The sequence below is a fragment of the Meriones unguiculatus genome, chromosome 19 (genome assembly GCF_030254825.1).
Source record: "Meriones unguiculatus strain TT.TT164.6M chromosome 19, Bangor_MerUng_6.1, whole genome shotgun sequence".
Lineage (NCBI taxonomy): Eukaryota > Metazoa > Chordata > Mammalia > Rodentia > Muridae > Meriones > Meriones unguiculatus.
This window is the reverse complement of record NC_083366.1, coordinates 60,068,851-60,095,095: the sequence shown is the minus strand read 5'-3', so window position 1 is coordinate 60,095,095 and position 26,245 is coordinate 60,068,851. Positions and strand designations below refer to the sequence as shown.

General features: G+C 40.9%; 1 protein-coding gene across 3 annotated transcripts in view; it reads left to right on the top strand.

The window, feature by feature from the left end:
• The window catches only part of Dtnbp1 (dystrobrevin binding protein 1), a 94,155-nt gene that overhangs the window by 27,715 nt on the left and 40,195 nt on the right, over positions 1-26,245 (top strand). For 2 of the 3 annotated variants that reach the window (XM_060372403.1, XM_060372402.1), the window contains exons 6-7: positions 1,498-1,630; positions 17,676-17,698. In XM_060372403.1, the coding sequence (XP_060228386.1) occupies positions 1,498-1,630; positions 17,676-17,698 (156 nt within the window). Of the gene's footprint in view, positions 1-1,497; positions 1,631-17,675; positions 17,699-18,692; positions 18,732-26,245 lie in introns of all 3 variants that reach the window. The other variant, XM_060372401.1, reaches the window with a different exon arrangement.

Sequence of the window (26,245 nt, the reverse complement as noted above, 5' to 3'; positions counted from 1 at the left end):
TCTGTTGTCAAGGAAAACAAGCAGTCCTCCTGTCTACAGCTGAGCAGTTGTAGTGTAACAGTGGCTCAGTATGGGACCACACCCCCGTTTCTCTGCCTTTGGGCAGGACTTTGCGTTAGTTTCTCAAGACTTTGTTCTTAAATAGTTTTTAAAAAAGAGATACTAATTTTTTATTGTGTGTGTGTGTGTGTGTGTGTGTGTGTGTGTATATATACTATATCTGTATCTGTACATACAGATATATACACACACACACACACAGATATATGTATAATGCACACACACAGGTGTTTTGCCCACATGTGTCTGTGCCATGTGCATTGAAGAGGGTGGTGGATCCCTTGGGACTAGAGCTACATAGATGGTGAGCTGCCATGTGAGTGCTGGAGTTGAACCCTGGGTCTTCTGGATGGCAACCATTGCTCTTAATCTCTGAGCTATCTCTTTGGCCCCTGGTCTTCAATATTTGAGTGAAGGATTTAACTAAAGATGCTCTCCGTATTCCAATAAGGTACAGAGTTTTGTGGTCGTGAGACTAACTAGTAAAAGACTAGTTAACTGGCAAGAACTGAATACGCAGCAATAGAAACCCCAGCTAAGACACAGTATAAGGTGAGCAACTCTAAGTAGACCAGTATTCCATGCATTCCCCACCTCCGCCGCCGCCATTGACCGAGTTAATAACACCAGCTTGCTAAGTGTTGATAGTATTCTCATGCAGAGGTTTATGTCTGTGATGTGCCAGAGGCCAAACAGGTGTTAAAATGACTTGGAGTTATAACTACTAAATTACAGTGGCATGATGTGTGCTAGCTATATTTGCTAACTTGTCATATATAAAAACTTGTTCATTTGCTGGATGTAGTGGCACACATGAAGCTCAGTACTCAGAAAACAGAGGCAGGCCTGGTCTACATAGTGAGTTTCAGGACAGCCAGAGCTACACAGTGAGACCCTGTTTCAAACAACAAATAAAAAGACTGGTTCATTTGTGGTATATGGGAGTCATATAACATAAGATTACTTAGGATACTCCACATTCATCATCATAGTAATAAAGTATTTAAGATATTTTGAACATGGATGTCTTGAAAATGTTTGAAATATAGTCTTTAATTAAAGTGTGCTTTGATGTTGGTCAATGTGTTGAATTTTGCCTGAAGTTTAATACGAAATACCAAGAAAATACAAAGCAGTCTTGATAGTTTAGACTTTTTAAAAAAGATATTGTTTATTTTTAACCATGTCTGTGTATGTCTGTGTGGTGGTATGAACACATGTTAGTGTAGGTGTGCCTATGGAGGACAGAAAAGAAGTTGGAATTACAGCCAGTTGTAGGCCACCTGGTATCCGTACTGGGTCCTCTGGAAGAGCTGTTTGTGCTCTTAATTGCTGAGCCCTCTCTCCAACAGCAATCTAAAAACTCTTGTTTTTTTGGCCAGTGATTTGGACTTGACAATTGTTTATTTCTTTTTTTTTTATGTTATATACTTTCAGCTCATTTAGAGACGAGTTTTGAAGAGATAGAAAACCACCTGTTGCGTCTGGAGGATTTGTGTGGGCAGTGTGAGTTAGAGAGACATAAACTGGCACAGTCCCAGCACCTGGAGAATTACAAAAAAAGTAAGAGGTGAGTTCGAAACTTGGACCTCAACATTGTAATCTCAAAGTGTACCACGTTGATTACATGCTCTTCTTTCTTTTTTTTTATTTTTGCATTTGTTTGTTTACTCTCCCTCTGTGTGTGTGTGTGTGTCCCAGGACAGCTTGTAAGAGTTGTTTCTCTCCTATCATATAGATCCCACTGAACCATCTTCATTCCCCTAGTCTCCATATGTTTGGATGGTAAAGCACTCACTTACAGTGTAGAGGGACCATCAATTGAGAGAGTGTCTCTATCAGATTGCCCTGTGGACGAGTCTGTGGAGCATCTTCTTGATAAAGGAGTGATGGTTGCTGTCACCCCTAGGCTAGTGGTCTAAGAAAGAAGACTGTGCAAGCCATGGCGGGGACAATCCAGTAAGCAGTGGTTCTCCATGGCCTCTGCTTTAGTTCCTGCCTTGACTTCTCTTCATGATGGACGACGAGCTGAGATAAGCTTTTTCCTCCCCAAGTTGGTTTTGGTGTTTGTGTATCTCAGCAATAGAAACCTCAGCTAAGACACAGTGTAAGGTGAGCAACTATAAATAGATTGGTATTCATGCTTTCGTTATCACCACTATGGTTTTAGCCGCTTGCATACAAGAACTATATGAATATTGTGACTTTTTTCCATCAATACAGGTTGAAATTTGATCGTTCAAAAAAAAAAAAAAGTGACCCTTTCAGTAACAAGTTAAATGATTATATAAAAAAGGAAGCCTGCTGCCTGGAGCTGGGAAATTTGACCCATGCTCTTTACCAGTGACCTACATAACTAACTTAATGCATTAAGATACATGCCATGAAATCAAAGTGTGGGAACGTCTAAATGTACTGAATAATTCTTAGTGTCTTTCGTGTTGTTGAAATAATAGAGTATGTCTGTTCAGAGACAGAACTTAGTCAAAACGTCTAGCTCCCTCCTCCTGGTTAGCTGAGTCCTAACTGTATCCCTGGCCACCAGCCTTTTACTTTACACCTTGATCGCTTATAAAGTTCTTAGTCTAGAATCTTCTTGATAATATTAATAAGGACTTCTAGAAATAACATTGTTACTGAATCTAGATAGGATAGATTTTTAATAATACCGATTATTCTGTACTGTATAAGAAAGATGGCACATACCTGGTGGTGGTGCAAACCTTTAATCCCATAATTCAGGAGGCAGGGCAGGCGGATCTGTGAGTTTCAGGCCAGCCTGCATGCGGAGCAAATTCCAGGACAGCCAGAGCCACCCAGAAAAACCTTGTCTCAAAGAGATTGAGACAGAGACACGGAGGGGGGGAGCGGGGGGGGAGGGGAAGAGAAAGGAAGGCAGGAAGGAAAGAAGGAAGGAAATGAAAAGAGATATGGTGTGTGGTTTGAAGACACTAGTTTATAATCTACAGAAAACATGAAATGGCTTGGCAAGGCTAAATTATAAAACTTTGTATTTCTCAAGGAAGGCACGGTACTAATTTAGAGTGTCATGACACTGGCACATTAAAAGGGTGAGAAATTTAAATTGACCAGTACTTTGGTTAGACTGTTAAAGACTTCATCTGAAAAAATATGTATAGGTAGATACTGGTTGATACTCAAGACATCTGCATACAGTATTGGGAGATGTCAAAGCATTTATGCCGTCTAGTAAAGCACTTGCTCTATTATTTAAATTACGGTCATATTTTTACTCTGAAGTGATGACTACTGATTTAATTCAGAGTTATAACAGAAATGAAGTTGATTCTGCTGCTTACATAGTGGAACTCAGGAAGCAGAGGCAAGAAGATTAGCAGTTCATTAGATACCTGACCCTGGTTTTCTTCCCCTCTTTTTCTACCCTTTGACTTTTTGCAAATAACTTATCATCAACATCGTTAGCTGTAAAATAGAGGTAATGAGAATTTCTGGCAAGGTTATTGAAGAAACAATTTGTCTTGTTTTGTTTTTGTATTTTTGTTTGTTTTCAAAGGGCCACGTAAGAGTAAGCCTGCTTATAAACTGCAGTCATTCTGAAACGTGCAGGTGAACACCTCTTTAAAACTTTTTAGAAGCAAATCAGCCTGATTTGCTTTATATATTTATATGACTGATTAACAATAGTGTAAATAATTTTGGTACAACACAGACAGGATTGAACCATTTTTTTTTTCAGACAAATCCAGACTTACACTTGACTATTTTATTGCACATATGCAAAGACAGTAACATGATTTTGGTGTATGTATGTCTGTATGTATAGTTAAGTGTAAAGAAGATAATGGCCCTCCAAAAATCCAGACTTCTTATTCATGGAAAACACACTAAAGTTATAAGGAAGTTAGTTATTATAACTCAGAAGAGCAAGAAGGTAAAGGAGGAAGCAGCAGTAAGCAGAGATAACATCAGTGTTCAGAAGGTGCAAGAGCACCGTGATGACTGATCACTGAACACGTCAAAGCTGGTTGAGACGTGATGACAGTCACTGAACACGTCTAAGCTGGGTGAGATGAGGGCCTAAGGAGCACTCAGACATGAAGCGTGCTGCTCAGAACTCTGGAAAGGCTCAGTAACAGGGAAAGAGAATGTGAGCTGAGAGCAGGAACTTTGGGTGAGAGGACAGAGAATGTGATCCTTGCTTGAGTCTGCAGGGCTCAGCAAGTACCTGACAAAGTGAGTTCAGGAAGACCCACTGTTGTGCTACACCATAGAGAAGGACATGAAGCACTTCAGAGAGGTTTTGTATTTAGGTTCATGAATCCGAAAGACTTGTTACTTAGCAGCACTGGAACTAAGTAATTATTTCTGGGCTAACAAAGATGGTAGCTGCAAAGATAGTTGGCACAAAGCCAGGACGGTGTGAATTTGTATCCACTTACATCTGCGTTCTCTAGGCAGCCAGGATGGAAGGAGTTTCAGTTAGCAACGATAAGTAGAGTTGAGGAAGGCGCACCCTGGCCTGCCCATTCTAATCAGTGACTGTTCGGAGGTGCTGCCCAAGCTCCTGATATGCTGTGCATTTGCCCAAGAGAAGAATGTGCCTCTGACATCATGAGTGCCCTGTGCTAATTGGCAAAACTTGAAGTCTCTCCACTGAAAGCTGTGAGCAAGACTGCTAGAACCTGGGCTTTCCTGGACTGAAAACAGTGTGGGGAAGTTTGCTCTTCTGTTCCTTATGCTGAAATGAATACATAAGCAAGCAAACAAATAAATGAAATTTAAAAGGAAGAAGAGGAGGAAAGAAAATGATTTTGTCTTAGAATATGGATATTTACTTAGCAAAATGTTTATCAGAGATGAGGAAATAAAATCATTTCCAGGCATAGAAGAACTCTGGGTTGGATCACATGTACGCTTTGTCAAGAAATTACTGGAGGATATAGTCCATACACAGGGGAGCCGACCAAGCAGGAGCAAGCTCTGTCCTGTTCAGGAGGGAGGAAGGAGGTAGTGTCCAGGGTAATGGTTGACCTGAACTCAAGAGGGTATTGCCAAGTAAATCCAGTATTTACCAAGAGCAGTGCTTCCCAGAGGAAGTGGAGTTAGCAGGTGATGGACCTGATTGTGTGGAGCAGAGTTTATAAGCTATGGCAGAGAAGTTGACGCTAAATTCGTTCAGATAGGTTTGTTGGTTGGTTTTCTTTTTTTCAAGAAAGCAAGGCAAATATTAACTCAAGGGAAAATGGAATTTTCAGGACAGGAGAGCTCAGTTACAATATTGTGATCCTTAAATGCAGAATCATGATAAAACTTCTGGGGGAGCTGGACACAAGGGAACATTTTTGTATCAAAGGGTAGTATGGGGGTCTCAAGACAAGTTCTTATGTTGTACAAGAGTAATGATTAAAATAGAAGAAAGAACTTCACTTTTGGTATATTACTTATAATAATCCAGCGCTAGAAATAATAGAGTTGAATGTGATGGCTTGTGAAAAGCTGGATGCAAAGGTAGAGTGAGCTGTAGCTGGGGACCAATTTGTGTTGTAAATTAAACCCTCACAAGTGATGTTTGACTTAAGGAATGTACCTGTACTATAAATATACAAATCAAATTTAAAATTTTCTTACTAGCTGCAACATTCCCAGAAGGGTTTTACGTGAGAAGGTACTGATCAAACATTCTGTGATCAAATGCATTACAGAAACACTTACTTGCCTTACATGTCCGTGTATTAAAGGCTCTGAGAATTCCTGGAGGAAAGGCATTTGTTTGACTCAGTGTTTCATAACTTTCTTCTTTATAGAACCAATTTGCATGTAATACATATCAAATAGGTACCTTAGTATTCTGTATAACACTGAAAATTTTAAAATATTGATAGCAAGAAATGAGCTTGGGGCTAGGGGAGAGGGCTCAGTGGGTGGTGATGCGTTTGTCTTGTAAACACACTGACCTGAGGTCTAACCCACAGCCCATGTGAAAAACCAGGCTTGGTAGCACATGCTTGGCATGTTGGAGAAACAGAAAACAGAGAGGATGCTTAAAGGTTGTTGAACAGCCAAGCCTATTTGATTAGCTCCAGGCCTGCTTCCAAAAAAATAAAAAGGGGAGAAAAAGTTAATGGTGCCTGAGGAACAATATCTGAAGTTATCATTTGGTCAGTAAGCCAGCATACATGCCATTAAATTAAATTAATATCACACCATGACATTAAAGCTTAACTTTCTGCTTCTCAAATGATGAGTTCTTAAAAAAAAAAAAAATAAATAAATAACCTACCTCTTTGACAAAATGGTGTTCAGATAAACAAGTGATTTTCCTTTCTTTGCTTTGAAAAGCGATTATGGTACAAGATGTTGGGGACATGGCATATGTGTATGCTGTGCTACAGATGAAAGTTTAACCTGCAGGGGTGTCCTACTTTTAACACTGTGATGTTACCTGGAAAATTCATGTTTGACATATACATATTTGATTTAGCCAAATCAAAACAAAACAAATCTCAGGTTTAATAGTTTATGAGCTTTTGTTGGCCTGAATTCATGGCTGTCTTGCTCCAGGTTGGCCTGGCCTATGGCTTGTACATTTCCTGAAAATTGAGTCTAGACAACTGAATAGGGTTGGGGGGTGAGAGGAGAGAGGTGGCTGCCCACACTGTGCTTTCTTGCTGTGACTCTCCTCAGTGGCTCCTGTACGCCTTCCCATTTAGTGATTCACTCCCACCATAACCCCAGGAGGGCAGGGTGGCAGCCATTGCAATTGAATTGCAGATTGAGTTACATAAAATTATTTAGCTACTTAGGGCCATCATCAAAGCCAGAGTTTTAACTCCTACTTCTCTGAAAACTTACCCTTTTGCATTGGCTTTTGAGTTAGAATAAATTGAATCAGTCCCAGATGCTGATATCAGAGCCTGTGTAGTTGAGAAAGGATATGTGATACTTTGTCATTTTGGGGCCTTCTCAGTGCAGAGAGCAGATTTCTACATTTTCCAAAGCAGGAGTGTGAACTATGCTCAGTATTAACTGTGGCTTAGAATGGCTATAACTCTCATAGTAGTAGAGGGAAAGTGTAGTTACAAGAAATTCTTCGTGAACCTACTTTGATAAACACTTTAAATAGGTAGTTTTAACCAATGTGTTTATAGAGTGCCTAAGAAAATTCTTCTTGAGGCTGGAGATATGGCTCAGTGGCTAAGAGTACAGGATGATTTTCAAAGGACTTGGATTCAATTCTCAGTACCCACATGGTGGTTCACAACTATCTGTAACTCCAGTTCCAGATCTGACTCCCTCTTCTGACCTCTGTGAGTACCAGGCATGAACATGATGCACGAACATACACACAAGCAAAACACTCATGCATAAAATAAAAAATTAAGTCTTTAAAACAGGTTATCTTTCATTAGTTATCTGATGAAAGTATACACAAGGAGCTGTGTGGTTAGGAGGGAGATAGCAGCTGTGTTTGGACAACTCTGCATGTATAGTATTTCTTTACTGCTATCTTTTGTGTCTGTGTTTGTGCATGCTCATGTCGGTGTACACATATTCTGTGTTTGTGGAGGTCAGAGTTCAACATGGGGTATTGTTCCTCAGATGCCAATCCTTTTTGGCATTTGTTTGCTTGTTTGCTTGTTTTGGGGCAGGGTCTCTTACTGGTCTGAAGGTCAGTGATCAAGCTTACTGATGAGGCTGGCTAGCCAGCAAGCCCCTGTGATTCTCCTGTCCGGTTCATTAGTTACAGGGTACAGCTACATGCCATCATGCCTTAACTCTTTACACAGATTCTAGGGCTCCATCCCAGGTCCTCACGCTTGTACAGACTCGAGCACATTATGGACTGAACTATCCCTCTAGTCCTGATGAAAGTTTTTATGGATAGAAACAGGGACTGCCTTGACACGTAGTACTCATTGTAGTGTCGACAGAATATGATTTTGGGCAAACAGGAAATCATACTTTCAGGTGTGGGGTAGTTGGGAATGTATGTATTTTGCCCTACAAACCTAACTCATGGATCTCTTGAAAATGTTTTTGTAACCTGTTGTACATAGATTTATCATAATGTAGTAAGTGAATATTTACCATATGAGCCAAAATAAAGGACTTAAAGACATGTACATGTTTGCTCAACCATGTTTATAGCAGCTTTATTCATAATAGCCAGAATCTGGAAACAACCCAGACCAATGGAGGAGTGGAATGGAGGAATTGTGGTACATTTACACAGTGGAATACTACTCAGCAATTAAAAACAAGGAAATCATGAAATATGCAGGCAAATGGTGGGAACTAGAAAAGATCATCTTGAATGAGGTATCCCAGGGGCAGAAAGACACACATAGTATACACTCACTTATAAGTGGATATTAGACATATAATATAGGATAAAATCTGTACACCTAAAGAAGGTAATCAAGAAGGAGGGCCCTGGGTAGGATGATCAATCCTCACTCAGAAAGGCAAATGGGATGGACATTGGAAGAAGGAGAAGACAGGGAACAGGACAGGAGCCTACCACAGAGGGCCTCTGAAAGACTACCCAGCAAGGTATCAAAGCAGATGCTGAGACTCATAGCCAAACTTTGGACAGAGTGCAGGAAATGTTAGGAAAGAAGGGGGAGATAGAAAGACCTGGAGGGGATAGTTACTCCATAAGGACAAAACCAAAAAATCTGGGTCCAGGGGTCTTTTCTGAGATACTTTAAGCAAGGACCATTCATGGAGATAATCTAGGACCCCTGCAAAAATGTAGCCCTCGGCAGCTCAGTGTCCAAGTGGGTTCCATAGTAAGGGGAACAGGGGCTATCTCTGACATGAACTCAGTGGCTGACTCTTTGATCACCTCCCCCTGGGGGGGCGGGCAGCCTTACCAGGCCAAAGAGGGGAGGAGGACTGCCCCTATCAGTGGACTAGGGGAGGACTATGGGAGGAGAAGAGGAAGGGAGAGTGGGATTGGGAGGGGTAGGGAGAGGGGGAGGGGGCTACAGCTGGGATATAAGGTGAATAAATTGTAATAAATAAATAAAACACATACTTTTCTCTACTAATAGTTATATGCTTGGTATTTGGGTGGGAGTCAGCTTACATTTTAGTTATGGAATGTAGGGAGCACAGGTGGAATGTCTATAAAATGATAGTCTTAGGCAATAGATTAAGTTGGGTAAATGGAATGAGAAAGCAGTAAGAAAGAAGTAGGCTTTATCCTCCTCCCCCCCAGCCACCTTCTCTGTTGTTGTTGAGATGTGGTTTCTCTATGTAGCCTTTGCTGTCCTGGACTCGCTTTACAGACCAGGCTGGCCTCAGTCTGCCTCACTGCGATCTGCTAGACTCTACCTCCCTGAGTGCTGGGATCACAGGCGTGCACCACCAAGCCTGGTTAGGAATAGACTTCTTTAGGTATCAGGGAAGGCCTTCTGAGAAGTTAAATGGAGCTGAGTCCTGAATGTGAAGCTTGCAGTATGAGGATCTCGGACTGTACAAGTCCAGGCAGAAGGAACAGTATGAACAGTGACTTTGTAGTAGATAGGTTTGTGAGAATAAGAGAAGAACAACTGAAAGAAATGTAGAATTTATCTTATAAATTTTTAATGTAGTGTCACAGTAACTTAAGTGCTCATTGGAATTCTACCACAATAAGGTTACACTTAAAATTTTACTACATTTATGTGTGTGATGATGCACATGTGAATGTCAGAGGGCAGTTTGTAGGAGTTGGTTCTCTTTATCATGTCGGTCCTGGGATCAAACTCAAGTCACTATAGCTATAGGGGCAAATGCCTTTATTCACAGAGCCATCCCACTGGCACTGTATGACACTTACCATCATACATATCTGCCTTGGTGGCATATGCCTGAGTGATGACAACAAAAACCACACACATTCACATCATGCATAAGCATGTAACTTAAAATACTTAGTTCCAAACTTCTGGATTGCTCAGATTTCTCCCTTTTAGTACACAGCATACCATTAGTATATCTCCAGAGTTGACTATAAATGCCTCATAGTTTTAACAATCTTCCATTGGCTTAGGGGCATGCTAATCTGGGAGCCCCTGTCACTGATACATTCGGACTCTGAGATTTGGTTCTTTCTTAAACCCTATGTCCTGTTGGTTAGGACAACAGGTGCTATGGTGCTCATCAGTTTTGAAAAGGTTATCATTCCTTTATTCCTGCATTTATAGATGTATATGTTTATAGCTTGTGGTAAGGACCGTGGCCTGTTCCTTGCTTTGTTTCATGGCAACATGTGCGGTGACTTTAGAAAGTCTCTACAACAAAGTTGAGTGACGCCAGCGAGAGATGATTTCATGCATCATATAGTACTTGATCAGTATGTGTTGTAGGGCTGACCTGCCTAGCTTCTGAAATGACTGGCCAACCGATCTGAGCAGGTGGTGTGACCGAAGGTCTGACTGGCATGTGCGTATCTAGTTCTTAGACTGGCAGGAGGCAGGCCTGGGAAGAGAGTGGCACACAACCTGCCTTTGCTGAGAATAAGGCAAAGGACATTGTGTCAGTCTCCAGGCTGAAAATGGTTCTGAACCAAAGGAGAAGGTTCAGAGCTCTTCCCAAAGGAAACGATAGGAAAGCAGTAGCTGGTTCCTGTGGCTCTACTGTGGATTCGGATGCTCCCTGGAGAGTGGGGCAGGATGCCAGACACAGAAGAACACTCCATTGGGGAGGTGGAGGCAGGAGGATCAGAAATTCAAAGCTATCCTTAGCTTCAAAGTGAGTTCAAGGCTAACTTGAATTGCATGATAAAAAAAGAAGAAAAAAAAAAGTAAAGTAGGGCAGATGAGCTCCTAAGGCATCCTTCATGAAAAGGCAGTGGCTTTCTGTATCTACCCAAGGTGGAAAAATAGAAACTGGATTTACTCTCCATGTGATACGGTTACAAAACAAAACCATTCCCCTAAAAAATAGACAACCGAAGTGAAGTAATGTTTCTTAAGTCACTAGAGTTTGAACAAAGAGGAAATACAATAGTGCTTGACAGATAAGTGAGCAGTGTGATTGCCAAGGTACCTATTGTCAGGGATGCAGTGGGGAGAGGGTTCCAGGTAGAGCCTGGCTAACTGCACTGAGCACACACAGCTGAGAGCCTATGGAAGAGAAAGCAGCTAGAGCTGATGGGACAGCCATAAAAGGAGAATTCCAGACATCTACAGAGGGTTTGCTCTGAACGTTTATCCAAGTACCTGTAGCACACAGGGAACCTACCCCAGACAGGAGAAGAAGTATCTAGGACTGATAACAGTTGTTGATGCTCGAAGAGTTCCTGTTCCCAGCAACTAGATAAAAACAAACAAACAACAACAACAAAAAACTCCTGTGCCCAAGGAAGTACTCAGGAAAGTCTAGAGTCAGCAGTGTGGTTGCCCCGTGACTGAGCACTGCCCTAGACCTCTGTAACAAATCACAGGCAAGCATCCAAAGGATCAGCTGTTTCCAACTCAATTAACAGTGTCTCAAATAAAGCTCATGAATATTGATTGGAATACAAAAGTATCTAGTGCTCAAGATAAATCACAATGTCTGGCTTATAATCAAAGATTACTAAACAATCATATTGAAGAGGATAAGCCATCAATCAAAACCATTCAGAACTGACACAGATGTTAGAATTAGCAAACAAGAACAGTATAAATAGCTACTGCAACCCTATTTTACAAGTTCAGAAGGTGGATGGAGAGTTGGCTCTGTGGTTAAGAGCTTTTGCAGAGGACCCAGCTTTGGATCCTAGTCCCCACACAGGACAGCTTGCAGCCACCTGTCACTCCAGCTCCAGGGGATCTGACGGCCTCTTCTGGCCCACATGGGCATCTGCACTCGTGCGCATACTCTCCCCACGGCCCCCTATGTGCATAATTAAAATGAAAATTCAAAAAAGTTAAGTAGAAACACAGAAAATATTTGAGTTTGTTTTGTTTTTTCAGCAAAGGTTTTCTCTGTGTAGCCATGGCTGTCCTAGACTAGCTTTGTAAACCAGGCTGGCTTCAAACTCACCGAGATCCAACTGCCTCTGCCTCCCCGAGTGCTGGGATTATAGGTGTGTGTCACTGCACCTGGCTTTATGTCTCTTTTCTGTTTTTCTCCTTTAATATTTCCCTTCTCAGTGCCACTTCTGGTGGTTTCCATTTTACTATATTTAATAAAATTTGGTAATCATACTTGCTAGGCCAGCAACCTCTTGAAAACAAATTGATAATTCTATTGGTTTAATAAATAATCATCATAACTTACATTGTCTTTGGGAATCAAACCCAAGCCTATGAGTTGGCTGGCTCTAAAGTGTCTTACAGTTTTTGTTGTCACAGAACAGATGTAGTCAGCAGCTTTTTAGATCCTTGACTGCTGTTTTGAACAGTTAGTATCTGCTTATTATTAGATTAAAATGTCATGCCCTCACAATTTGTCAAAGATATGAAATGCTTCAATAAATTGGCTTATAATATCTTTTCCCAAACTTTTTCCTAAGTTATCTAAATGCCGTCCTATAGATTGGCTTTGAAAAATGTTTTTCTGCCAAGCAATGGTGGCTACACCTTTAATTCCAGCAATCTGAAGGCAGAGGCAGTTGGATCTCTGTGAGTTTGAGGCCAGTCAAGTCTCAAGACATCCAGGGCTACACAAAGAAATCTTGTCTTGAAAAGCAAACAACAAACAAACAAAAATGTTTCCCTTTTACAGAGACATTTAGATGACAAAAAATATCTCTGCAGTGGAGTGTAGTTACAAGTGAAGATACATCAACCTTGAGAAAATTAGATTGACTGAGCTGCAGATAGCTCAGTGGTAGAACATTGGCCAAGCATGTATGGGGTCTAGGTTCTGTTTCCAAGTACATAAAAAATATAATAGAGGGTAGGGGCTTATTGAAAATCAGCAGGGTACAGTTAGCTCAGGTTTAACGAAAGGAACCAACCCTTTTTCCGAAGGTGGTGCAGTTGTATGAGCTTGCATGGCATGATTTACAAACTGCAGTAACTCTCCGTGTCTCTGAACCAGTTTATTAAATGTGTGAAGATAGTTCAGACCAGTTATATTTTACACCAGTTCTGGGAAGTTGTTCTGTTTTCTTTGAGACATAGTCTTATTTAATCCAGTCTAGCCTTGAACTCCTGATCAGTACTGAATTTTGAGTTTCTCCCAGGGCTTCGTGTGTAGAGTTACTTTTCCCAGTGTCCAGCTGCACTGTGGTGTCTCCCTGCGCATGTCCATCTGTCTCTCTGCTCTAACGTTAGTGACAGGAGAAGAGATGACTGTAATGGGAGCCAGAAAACAGAGTGTTCCTGTGTCTTTGCTCCCGACGGGCCCCTCACCATCTCGGTGCTCTGCTCCAGCATGGCAGTAGTTGCCCAGGTTTTGTGTGTCAGAGAAATGGATGTCTTTTCTGCCTACCTCTACTCTTTCTCATCTTTAGTTCTGCCTTGGGAAAATGTTACTGTTCACTGTTGGAAGGACATGAATTTCTTTATTGTCTTGGCTTCCACAGAGGGACATTTCCCCGTAACTGAACATCGTTTCCTTTCTCTTGAAGTTGCATACCATGTTTTGTGTACAACATGGTATATATAGACTAAGAAATATATTGTCATAAAGTAACACATTATTTCTCTTAAGAGAAAATAAAAATTATAGGTTGCTCTCAAAAATGATTTTGGTTAGATGTGTGAATTTTCTGGTTACCTGTGCTTTAACATGGATTATGGAACTTGGAAAGTACCCCTAAAGATAAATACTGGACTAGTTAAAGGAAAGGTAAAATACTATTTTCCCTGATACACCATTAATATGTCTCTTGAAAAAAGACTAGTGGATGAACAAGGTGCATAGCATAGCATAGTTAAAACATAGCTCAGTGGAGAGTGTCTAAATATGTGTCATATTAAAATACTGCTAGTGAATAACTCTAGGATGTATTTAAATATTTCATATTTATTTTCTTAACCTTTTAGGTAACTGAATCTATTGATAAGTCGGCTCTTAATTACCTGACCTTCTGAAATTGGCCTTTTTAAGTTCTCCAGCACTGTTGAACTACATTTTCTCTTACCGGTTTCAATTTCCTTATAGATGCTCCACTGTCTCTTGGACCTCTGTAGTGGTTCCTGCCACTTCCTGTTCCTGTCCCTCCTTAGGCGTTTTTACACATCCACCACCCACATGGTGATTGTGGTCTTCAGCCCGGGCATCTCTTTACCTTCTAGACACTTCTACTTTGAATTTCAACAGGCATCTCAAGAGCACCAAGCCCCAGGGGATCTTCCACTACAAAACTTAAATGTTTCCAGTCAGACGCTGCCTTTCTGCAGAGCTGTCACAGGTGACTTGGTAATCCCTTCCTCCTCCCCTGTCATCTCTACTCAGTCCACAGTCCAGCCTCAAACTCCTTTAACTCCCTCTTTGCCTTGTGTCTTCGCTAGAGTCCTCTTGAGTTGAGGCCTACATTTTGGTAACTTCACTTAGAATGATAGTCTACTGACTAGACTTCTTGTCAGTAATCTTTCCCCTAGTCTGATCATATTACTGTTATGATAATTCATTTTTCTGAAATGTAAGTCAGATTAAGATTTCTCATCATTTAAAAAAGTACTTTAGTCCCCAAAGCATAGCCTTTCATGTGAGACAGATTTTTGTGTGAAACAGATTTGGAAGTGGTTTTTTTAGGCCTTTTACTGGCCTAAAATAATGTATTTAGACCCTTGACCTGCAGATTAAGTCCAACCTCTCCACATCCTCACTGCAGTCAGCTAGTCAACCTTTGCAAACATAGCCTCTTTCCAGGAACTCTTGTTTATCGTCCTATGTAAAAAGACCGCTCATCATAGCTTTGATATTTTTTCCTAAACATTCTCAAATGTTAAGAAATATCAGCTGATTTTAGAAGCCAGCCTTTTGAATGTGTTACTGTATGTTAGCTTGTTATCATGGGTTGTTCAGGAGCAGGCAGTTTGGTGTTTAGAGTGAACTTGCATTTGTGATGTCATGGTGCTTATAGAGGCATTTGTCGACTGGCTCCATCCTATTATGTTTGCATCTCTGAGTTTGATTCATTTGATTTCTACACATACACTTCTTATAACAATCCACAGATAGAGTCATTAATGTGGCACTTAGTTATTTTTTTTATTTACCCTCATAGTTCAACCACTGGAGGGGGGAAAATGATTAAATGGCTTTTTTACTCTTTGGAAATACTAAATATTAGCTTTTGAGTTCCATGTTATTTTTGAATGTTTTAGTTTCTGGGTTCACTATACTGAAGTTTGAAAAGGTGTTTTTCTGAATTCATTAAGATTTATAGTATGACAATCCAAAAAAAAACATTTCAGTTCTACTTACTTAGTTGTCTGAAAATAATATGACTGTCCAGCTACCTCAGTTGTTAGAACATGAAAATACTCTTTACCTATAAAAAAATAAAACAGACTCGTATGCCACTGAGGCATTCCCCAGTTCAGCAAATTACTTCCTGTGGGATAACATGTGACCAAGACTTAGGACGAGTGGAGTATCTACAGTTACAACAAAGACATTGAAGCAATAAATATTCTTTGTTTTTCTGCAGCCACTGTGCTTGATAATCATACTTTGCTGCTTGTCTGTGGAATCGGATCCTGTCCTCATCTACTGTGTCTTTCTTTCTGTGGTCACCTCTCTCTTTACTAAAGACAATAAGTAATGTTATTGAACTTGAGGGTCATAACCTATGCCACAAGTCAGGTCTGCAATAAAAGTGGAAAGACAAAAAAAGTAGATTCAGTCAGGGTAGCCATGTTGGGAAGAAGAATGTGGAGATCCAGCAAACCCCCTAAATCTGCCTCCGTTCTGGAGTGAGACCAAAGTTTAAATAGAGGCCCCAAGGTGTGCACAAGGCTTACGTACTTGCCACGGCATGGTCTGGAGGCCAGAGGGATCTCCTTTCACCCTGTGTATTCCAGGGATGAAACTCGGGTCAGCAGGCTTGCCAGCAAGCCATCTTGCCGGCCCAGTATAGGAAATTCTTTAAAAACAAAACTTTAGGTTTTGTTTTTGTCTAGAAAATTCAAGCCACTTAGACCCATTTCCTGAATTTTCAGATTGCTTTCCCTTGTAAGAAAACTTTTATCTTCCTTGTCTTTCCAGAGAAGAAAGGCAAATCAAATAGTTACTGGATTCTGAATGCTCAAGACAATATAGTATGGAAAGAGGCTGGCTATAGGTGACACACCAGATTTACCATCCTGTGTATGAGAGATACCTTGAATTCTAGTTTCTACCGGTGAATCTTTTAAAAAGCTGTTTTAGAATGTCGTTTCTGGAAATCTTCCAAATGCCCGGTAAAATAACTCCCATTCTAGGGCTGGAGCTGTGTGTAGGTCAGCTGTAGAGAGTTTTCCTAGCATACCTAAAGAATGTGGGACCAGTTTATCTGGTATGTTCTACATAAGAGTCCCTGCAATTCTCTAAATCACCTCTAGTGAAGATTGTGTCACTTGTGTCAACATTAACTCTGAAAGGGCAGATGTACTAAAGTGGAGAACAGATCTTTATAAATGATGGGGTCCTGTTTACACAGTGTTTTGGTTCTCATGAAGAACAGATAAAAGCCCAGGAGTGCGGCACCACACAGCTGTGCATGCAGTGCTTCTTTGTGCACCTTGTCGCAAAGGTATTTCTTGAGTGCGATAGTGATCTCATGCCAACTAGCCCTTCTGTGATGAGCTCACCCTCTGAGTAGACTACATTTGTTGGCAAACACTTTGCTAGCTTCTAAATGCAAGTCTGCCTTTCCCCCCACCCCCAGTGCTTTTGGTGCTGAGATGGATTCTCTTTGTCCACCAAGGCCAGTAAGCAGCTTTGTAGTTAGGAGCTTGGGTGTTGAGTTCAGAACGCGCCTGCATAGTAAGACCTAAAGTGTAAATGACAGATAGTCGTGTACTTCAGAAGACCTAGTCTTTACTAAAGAAACTTAACCTCCTCAAAACTTTTGTTAGTATTGGTAAAGGGAAAACCATATAATTACAAAATTATGAGAGAAAATTGGGGTGTAACTTGCAGTGACCTCTTTGTCACAAAGTGTTGATTTTCTGAAGCATTATCTGTTTCTTCCACTGTGTATTGCCTGAGGAAGCTGTGCATGTTAGCACCCTTAACTGACACTGACATTCAGCAAACCCGAAGATGCCTAGAGGTGTGTGGCTCATCAGGGACAGGGTGAGCTGTGAGTGTCAGGTGTAATATTTTTTCCACACTTTTCTTCTTTGCTACTAAGTAGAGAAATGACTGCTGCTGTTCTGGATAATTTTTAGCTGAAAACCTTAAAGCTATTGTTTAATATTTATCAAAATTATAATAAGTGCTTTTTAAAAATTGTTTCTGCGTGAGATGGACCACATATGGCAATAAAATGTTCTTTGTATTCTTGCATTTGTTCTTGTAACTTAAGGTTTAGTAGAGTTTTTGAGCAGAACATCAAAGTCCTTATTTAATCTAATTGGATGTTTTCAGTGATCTAATGGTTGGCATGTGAACATCTGAAGCTAAGCTGAGTATTTAAGCACATAAACTGTTACTATAACGCAAGTGCGATTTTCAGTGAGAAGGAATTATTTTAAATTTGCTTTTCTCTTTTACAGGAAGGAGCTTGAAGCCTTCAAAGGTAATTCTATGTTTAATTCTTCACTTCCACTTAGTTGAGGATTAATTGGTGTCAGATGTCGTAGCTTGATGATGAAATAACTCATTCTCTTTCCTTTAAACCAGGTAGTAGGTAGTTTATATTGAAAAGCAGAAGTCAACATAATACTGTAACTTTATGTAAGTTTTATTTAATCCCAGTAAGTTTGAGATTCTGGTTTAACTGTAGCACAGGCGCTGTGTGAGTCTGCTGATGACCACTGGAAGAAGCATGAAGAAGGCAGAGTGCTCACTCTGCGTTGTTGAGGCGTAGGATGTCAGAAAATGATTTCTGCTGTGCAGTGAAGAGGTGGGGAGGGGGCTCAGAATATGCTTGATAGTCTCAGGAACATCCAAGAAGTTTGCTCCATCAGGCTGTGTTCTGCTCCCAGACTGTTCTGTGACTTTGAGCTTGGTGTCTCCGTCTGTAAAAGTAGATATTCTGATGAAGGATATTCTGAGATTCCGAAAAGCAAAACTTTTTATCTTCGAGGAGCTTTTGAAGGGGCACATAGAGAACAGTTCTCGGCCATGTTGCCTCGTACTTGGTCATATTGGTTACTTTTTGTTGCTGTGATGGAGCACTGTGACTCTGGTACTTTATAGGAGGAAGGTTTTGTTTGGTTCCAGAAGAAGAGTACATGATGGCAGAGGCCTGGGGGCATGGCAGCAGGGAACTGGAACAGAAAGCTTAGAGGTCATTTCTTTAACCATAGGCCTGAAGCAGAGCGCGTACTGTATGTGGGTTGATGCTAGGAGCTATCAAGGCCTGCCCTTAGTGATATACTTCAGCAAGGCTGTACCCCATCCTTCACAAGCACTGTCACCCATGGGGAACCGAGTGTTCAACTGCCTGAGGCCATGGGGGACATTTCTCATTCAAACCACCACAATGGTCATGGAGAAACCCACAGACTTCCATCAGTTCAGGGTCCTTCCAGTGTGCCCCGCTCAGCTGTTTCTTACTAATTCCGTAGAAGCTGCTATTCTGAGAGACTCTTCAAGGAGTAGAAGAGGTAAATTACTTGTTGACTCTTTGGTGGTCTGCTGCATGCTTGTCACAACTCACATAAGCTTGACTTACTGAATGAGTGTTTGTATTACCTGTGTGTCTCGTCTGTTAGGATGTTTCAGAAACATGACTACCCTGTGAGACAAAGGTCATAAAGGCTTATTCCTCCTGTGGCTGTATCAAACAGACTCTGTTGTCTAATTTCTATTTACCCACTGCCATGATTAAGTTCATGGCCAGTTGTTGAAGATGATGTTACGTGGCCATGTGATAGCATGTATTGTCGTGCTACCATTGCTTTTATTTACTTATAATCCCCTATGCATGGGCATTATTTTTCACTAGTGCATTGAAACAAGATTAGAAATCCTCATAAAATGCTGTTTTGCCTCTTGTTCATTTTGATTGACCAGTTTAGCATTTCTTATGTAATATTAAGAGATGGAAACAGCCCAGTCAAGCTAACAGTAAAAGACAAGCAGGGACACGTGTTATATAAAGTGTCAGCTTTACTTACATCTCCCTACGGAAGCATTCTGTTTTAGTGTGTCATTCTTAGAGACCAGCTGTTTTCAAAAGGTTAGGTAATATTGCACATTGCTTGATAAAATAATTCAATTTAGGGTGAAATCTTGTTCATGCACACACACATTCCTAATTTTGTACAACATTTACAGCACTCCAGATCTATCCCGAGAACAATTTATGCTCTTGAATTTGGGCAAACACAGAATTTGCATTATATCTAGGTTTTAAGTATTCTAAGAATTGCCCGTGTGCTAGGTACAGTGCCGTGCACCTATACTGTGATGTACAGGAGTCTGGCACTGGAGAGTCCCTGGATCCCAGGAACAGTCTGAACAAAGATGAGGAGAGGCTGTCTTGAGAGAAGGGGAGGAAAGAAAGAAGTTTACATCTGAGTGTTGTGCTAATACTTTAGAAGTACAAGTAATCTGTAACAAGAAAATGAACTATTCTTCCGAAATATTAATGGGAAAAAGTTTTAAACAGTCACTAAACATGTTATAATACTGTATTTTTTTTAATGTTGCCTTTTTTTCCTTTTGAGGTTGCAGGAAATCTAAAGATTTTACTTTCTTCAGTTTTTTTATTTGACTTAGTAGTGTACTCAGAAGCCCTTTTCTAAATTAAGGGATACATGATTTGGAGGGAACAAAACACAAGATTAGAAACCATAAAGTTAGGAGCAGATTGGTATGGTCCCCAAGCTCTGGCTTCTCCCTCAGTGCTTATTGCAGCTAATGAGCTGAGCTTGCCCTTCACTTCCGGTGAATGAGTAAATGTCTGCTGTAGGATGACAGCGGTGGTTTTAATTTTGGTGGTGAGAAGAGCTTTGATCCCCACATGCTGCATTCTTTTAACCTAGGTGAGGAGTCTTAAGTATTAGACAGTTGAGAATTCTTTTTTTTTTTTTTTTCTTTTTTTCAGAACTGAAGTTTGTTACTGAGGACTGAACAGAGAGCCTCACACATGATAGAAAAGTGTTCTCCCTCTGAACTCTGCCCCAGCCCCTTTTGTTTGCTTTAAGACAGTCTCACTAAACTAGCTAGGCTTGCCTCCAAAACTTACACTGGAATGATTGGTATATGCTACTATATCCAGCAAGAAGAGGGTTTCATTTAAATTTTTTAGAGACAGTATCTTACTATGGATGTATGGCTGGCCTAGCATTTGCTGAGTAGGCCAGGCTGGCCACGACTTCACAGAGTTCCATCTGCTTGTACCTCCTCAGTGCTGGGACTAAAGGCACCACCAGCACCTGTCCTTAACCATTAAATTTTATTTTTATTATTGTGTATGTTTATGTGCGTCTGGACTCTGTTCTTTCCTTCCACCTTTACATGGGCTCCAGGGATCAAACTCGGGTTTTTAGGTTTATTTTATTTCATATGAAATAATATTTTGCCAGCATGAATGGATACGCACCATGTGCATGCAGTGCCTGCAGAGGTCAGAAGAGGGTGTTGGGACCTCTGGAACTCTCCAGTTCACAGAAGGTAGTGATAAGCTGCCATGTAGCTAACAAACCAGTTCCTCTGTAAGAGCAGCAAGTCCTCTGAACTGCTGAGCCATCTCTTCAGCCCCTAGATTTAAAAGTAGGTTATTATTCCATGTATAAATTTTAAAAATTACTCTTAAGGTTTGAAGTCAAAAAATGTGGCAATGGAAAGGAACAAAGTATGGAGATTTATGGTTGGATATTCCTATCATACTATATGATTCCTGACTTAACATGGCTTTTAATTACATTTGCCCTTTTACCTTTGGCAAAGCAACCACCAGTCCTTTTTCTCTGGAAAACATACCACCTGGTCCCCAGAGCTTGTTGAATCCAAGTGGCCCTTGGCCACTCTCCCAGATACTGTCTCCATAAGTAGAAAGTGTCAGCTCACAAAACCACCTCTGCAGTGTACCCTTGTACTACACGCTCAAATTAAATACGGGATAAAAATGGAAGCTCACTGTTAAGTACAGTTATAGGATAGGAAGAACGACAAGCATGGTTTGAATATTTTCTAGGAATAGTGGGAATAGACACACTAAAATAGGGTAATCAACTGGAGACAGGCAGTGTAACTCAGTGCAAATGATAAATACCTGCAGGGCTGAAAGGATTATAAGGACACTTGGGAAAGAGCAAAGAACACTTGCAAAAATCCAGAGATGTTTATTTCAAGAGTTGAAGCTAAAGTTTTAATTTCTTGTTCGTGGAAAGAGCTGCAAGTAATTTGTCATCACAGAAGCATATGATGTGTGGGATGAAGTGAGGGGGAGAGTTGGACACATGAGGAGCAAGTGATAACTGGCCTTGTCTGTCATGCCCAGGGGGCTGGACCTTTCTTCTAGACGAGTGGTCTCCACAAAGAGGTGTGAGTGCAGAACGCTGGGAACAGGGAAGACGACTAGATGTCCTCTTCAATTTTCTCTTTTTTTTTTTTTTTTTTGCACACACATGCGTTCGTGTGAGTGCATGTAATAGCCAGAGGACAGCCTGTGGACTCTTTCCTTCCACCTCGTGAGTATTGAACTGGGGTCCTCAGGCTTGTCGGCAAGCATCTTTACTTGATTGCTGTGTTCCCAATACCTAGATCTTGCCTCATTTTTCCTCTTACTGTTATCTTTTTAAGTGTTAATTTTGTGTTGTTTGTTTTTTGAGGCAGTTTTTCGGGTAATGCAGGCTGGCCTTGCACTATGTAGCTGTGGATGACTGCGTTTCTGATCTTCCTGCCCCACTCCCCGGGTACGGTGATTGTAGGTGTTGACCGCCATGCTAGGGTTATGTGATGCTGGGGATCAGACCCAGGGTTTGTGCACGCCAGTCAGGTACTCCACACACCGAGGCACATTCACTTATGGTGTGTAAGTAATCATATTTGAAAGGCTGTGTTAAAGACTCTTGTTCCTTATGGGGGTGCATGCTCAAGAGAACATAGAACTTCATCTGAGAGAGGCAAGTTAGAGAGTTGGAGCACCCAAGGAGTTCCAGTTAGCCCTCACAGGATCAGATCTGCTCTATATCTTCTGGGGTCTCACAGGAGGATGGGGTGGAAAAGAGCGGGTCCAAGATAAGAGACCTGCTGCTGAGCTGCCTGTGCTGGCGTGTGCCTGTGGTCCCATCTCCTTCAGATGCTCAGCTAACAGGATTGCTTGAGCCAATGAGTAGAGGCCAGTCTGGGCGACATAGCAAGAACTGGTCTCAAAAAGGAGGACGGGTAGGGGGAGGTGTGGATGGGGGAGGAGAGATTCAACAGAGAGCTGTTATAAATGACTTGGGAGTGGATAGATGGCTCAGTGGTTAAAGGTGCATGTACTGCTCCTACAGCAGACTCTGGCTGCGATCTGAAGCCCCTGGCCTCTGCAGGTACCTACACACATGTATACAAACACACATGCACACATAAAACAAGAAACTAAGGAAAAAAGCGTAGGAGAGGTTGTTTGGTTAAAGGGAGCTTCTTTTAAGAAAATGTATTTGCCTAAAGGGGAACAGGCTGTAGAAAGGCTGAGGCTGAAGAGAGAGTGAGAGGGGCTGATAGAAGGCCGGCAACAGAGCGAGTGTTTTGGGGTATGCAGTTTTGAAGCAGGGTACAGCTGCAGACCACAGTCACTGTCAAAATTGTGACATTTAAGGACTTGGTGTGCATTCCAAGCCACTGGTTAGTGTTATTGAATTTGAGGGAACCTTTTCTAAAGCTACATTTAAATGAGGTGGGGGAACTTAAAGATGCCTATGTATTACAAAGCAGGTGCAGCTTTATTTTAATGTGCCCGCTTTCAGACATTAACATTTCTTGTGCTCTTTAGAGTGTTTCTAATGCATCTTTGTAACTAGACGACAAGTTCAGAAGGATTTAGTATATTTTCAGCTTACCCCACCCCCATTTTCAGCATCATTTGGTATGGCCCCAGATCGGCGCATACATCTTTGTATACCAGAGCCCCTGAGAGCTTGGATTTTCCTTTTTAGAGGCAGTAGATTCTCATGTGTGTCTGCTTAAGCCATCAGAAACATCGGAAAACTAACAGGCTCAATACATTTTCTTTGAAAAGAACGGGTTCTGGCTGCAGCCTCACTTCCTTTGTTCTACATCTCAGAAGATGCACGTGAGGGGAGCTGCCTGGTAACTGGGGGTTCCTCTTGACCAGCTCTGCTTCTGTCCGTTTGCTCAGTTCTCAATCATGTCATCACCAGGACTCAAGGAAAATAGTCAGAGGAGTCCCTGTAGGTGGAACTTTATTTCATGTTTTTCCTCAGCTGCTTTTATTTAAAATTGTTATGTTTGCATGATATATAGATGAAATATTATTTAAAAGCTGAAATTAAATTTAATTTGATTTGAACCTGTAAATACTATATTTTAGTAAGAGCTTTATTGTCCATGTATTATCAAATAAGTAATTACTGCTAAATTAATTCCAAGAACAAATAATTGCTGCATGGGAATCTAAGATATTTGCATGTGTGATACTTGTCTTCTCATCATCCAGCAGGTGAAATTTCCCAAGCAGATATTTTTATGAAGCAGTATTCACATTAAAAGCTAAAATGCCAGGCAAGTAGTGCCAGGCTGTTTCTTATGATTAGAAATGAGAGCTAATTCAGCACCCTTGCTGCTAGGGTGCTCATTTTCCAAGCAGACGGTAGCATGGTTATTAAGTGTGTGACCATATCTGGGGACAGGAGAAAAAGTTCAGCCCGTGGCACTATGGGTTCATCTAAGATGGCTGATTCTAATATGGGTTTTGAAAATGCCTTAATGCTGCATACAAATTTAAAACATTATTTTTATGAGTTTATAGAACCTGCATATACTTCTTATCACCTGTTGGTGGAGGGGATGATTTTAAATGTGACTTTTATGTATGCATATAGAAGCATTTAAACCTGTGGAATTAGCTGAAAAATTAATCTTAAGAATTATTTTTGAGTTTTTGTTCTTTTTGCTTTTGTTTTTGTTTGAGTAATGTGATTCTGTCCTTTGGAGTCAGTGATGAATAATTTCTATTTGTTCTCACATTTTTAAAATTCCACATTAGGCATTTTAGGTGGCATGTGTTATAACATGTTTCATAAATATATCGTGCCCTGGCAGAAAGAAGAGTGCATGGCCCCAGCATCTTACTCTATCGTGGCTTTTCAGTTTTTAAATTAGCATCAAAGTCAAAAAATTTTCCCTCCTGTCCCATGTTTGTCTGGTGCTTTACTTTGTTGTTGTTTAGAAATGAACTGAGTGCCTCAGGTTTGCAGCCACACTCTGCCACCCCCAGGCCCCTGCTTAAACGTGTATACTGAATACTTTACAAAAGGGAAGAATTTATGAAATTGAACTCCAATTAGGAGTATGCTACATTCTTGTTTATCTTACTTGTTAGGTGATGAGGAAAAAGCCAGTAAGAATGGAGACAATGAGAACTTTAGTCTTATGTCTAAGGCACTCGTAGAGACGGCATAGTAAGTTTGCTTTCTGTCAGTAACCCTCGGCATTGGAGGTTCTGAGAGGAATGGCTTTAGTATGGACATCATTTTAAATTATTACCTAGGAATTACTTCTTACAATTTTAATTTGTTGATGAATTCTGGCAGGGATATTAAGTGTCTGTTCTTGTTCTACTTAAAATATATGTCAGTGTGTCTGTGTATTTGTTTTTAAGAAGCTTGTTCATATTAGGATAAAGATGTTTGGGGAAAAAAGCTGTGTACTGTAATACATGGAAATTTACATCCTACCTTTTAATTTTTATTCTGGGACAGTCTCTTCATCCATCTATCCATCCATCTATCATCTCTTTTTCTTTCTTTTTTTTTTTCCCAACTCTTATTTTTTTCCTTTTTTAAAAAAATTTATTTTTTTTAATATTCATCACAGGTTATTTACTTTGTATCCCAGCCATAGCCCCTTCCCTCATTCCCTCCCAATCCTACCCTCCCTCCCTCCCTCCCTCATCTCCTCCTTGTCCTTTCCAAGTCCACTGCTAGGGGAGATCCTCCTCCCTTTACATCTGACTGACCCTAGCTTATCAGGTATCTTCAGTACTGGCTGCAATGTCTTCCTCTGTGGCCTAGCAAGGCTGTTCCTCCGTTGGGGGCGGAGGGGGGGGAGGTAAAGTATCCAGTCCTTGAGTTCATGTCAGAAATAGTTCCTGTTCCCCTTACTAGGAAACCCACTTAGATACTGGCTACCATGGGCTACATCTGAGCAGGGATTCTAGGTTATATCTAAACATGGTCCTTGTTGGAGAAACAGTCTCATAGAGTACCCCCATGCCCTGATATATTTGGTCTTTGTGGAGCCCTGTCCTCTCCCAGTCATATTAACACCCGCTTTTGCTTTTATCATATGATTCCCTGCACTCTGCTGACGGTTTGGTTATGGGTCTCGGCATCTGCTTTGATACACTGCAAGGTAGAGTCTTTCAGAGGCCCTCTGTGGTAGGCTCCTGTCCTGTTTCTTGTTTTCTCCTACCTTCCATGTCCATCCCTTTTGTCTTTCTAAGTGAGGTTTGATCATCTTACCCCGGGGTTCTCTTTCTTGTTTATCTTCTTTAGGTGCACATATTTTAGTATATTTATCCTATTTCATAAGACTATATAAGTGAGTATATACCATGTGTGTCTTTCTGCCCCTGGGATACTTCATTCAGGATGATCTTTTCTATATCCCACCATTTGCCTGCAAATTTCATGATTTCCTTGTTTTTTTGAATTGCTGAGTAGTATTCCATTGTATAAAAGTACCACAATTTCTATATCCATTCCTCCATTGAGGGACATCTGGGTTATTTCCAGGTTCTGGCTATTACGAATAAAGCTGCTACAAACACGGTTGAGCAAATGTACGTGTGTACTTGAGCATCCTTTGGATATATGCCTAGCCTTTTTCTTTCTTATTCATTTTTTTCAAGATAAGGTTTCTCTGTGAGGCTTTGGCTATCTTGGAATTCACTCTGTAGTCCAGGCTGGCCTCAAACTCAGAGACTGACCTGCCTCTGCTCTCT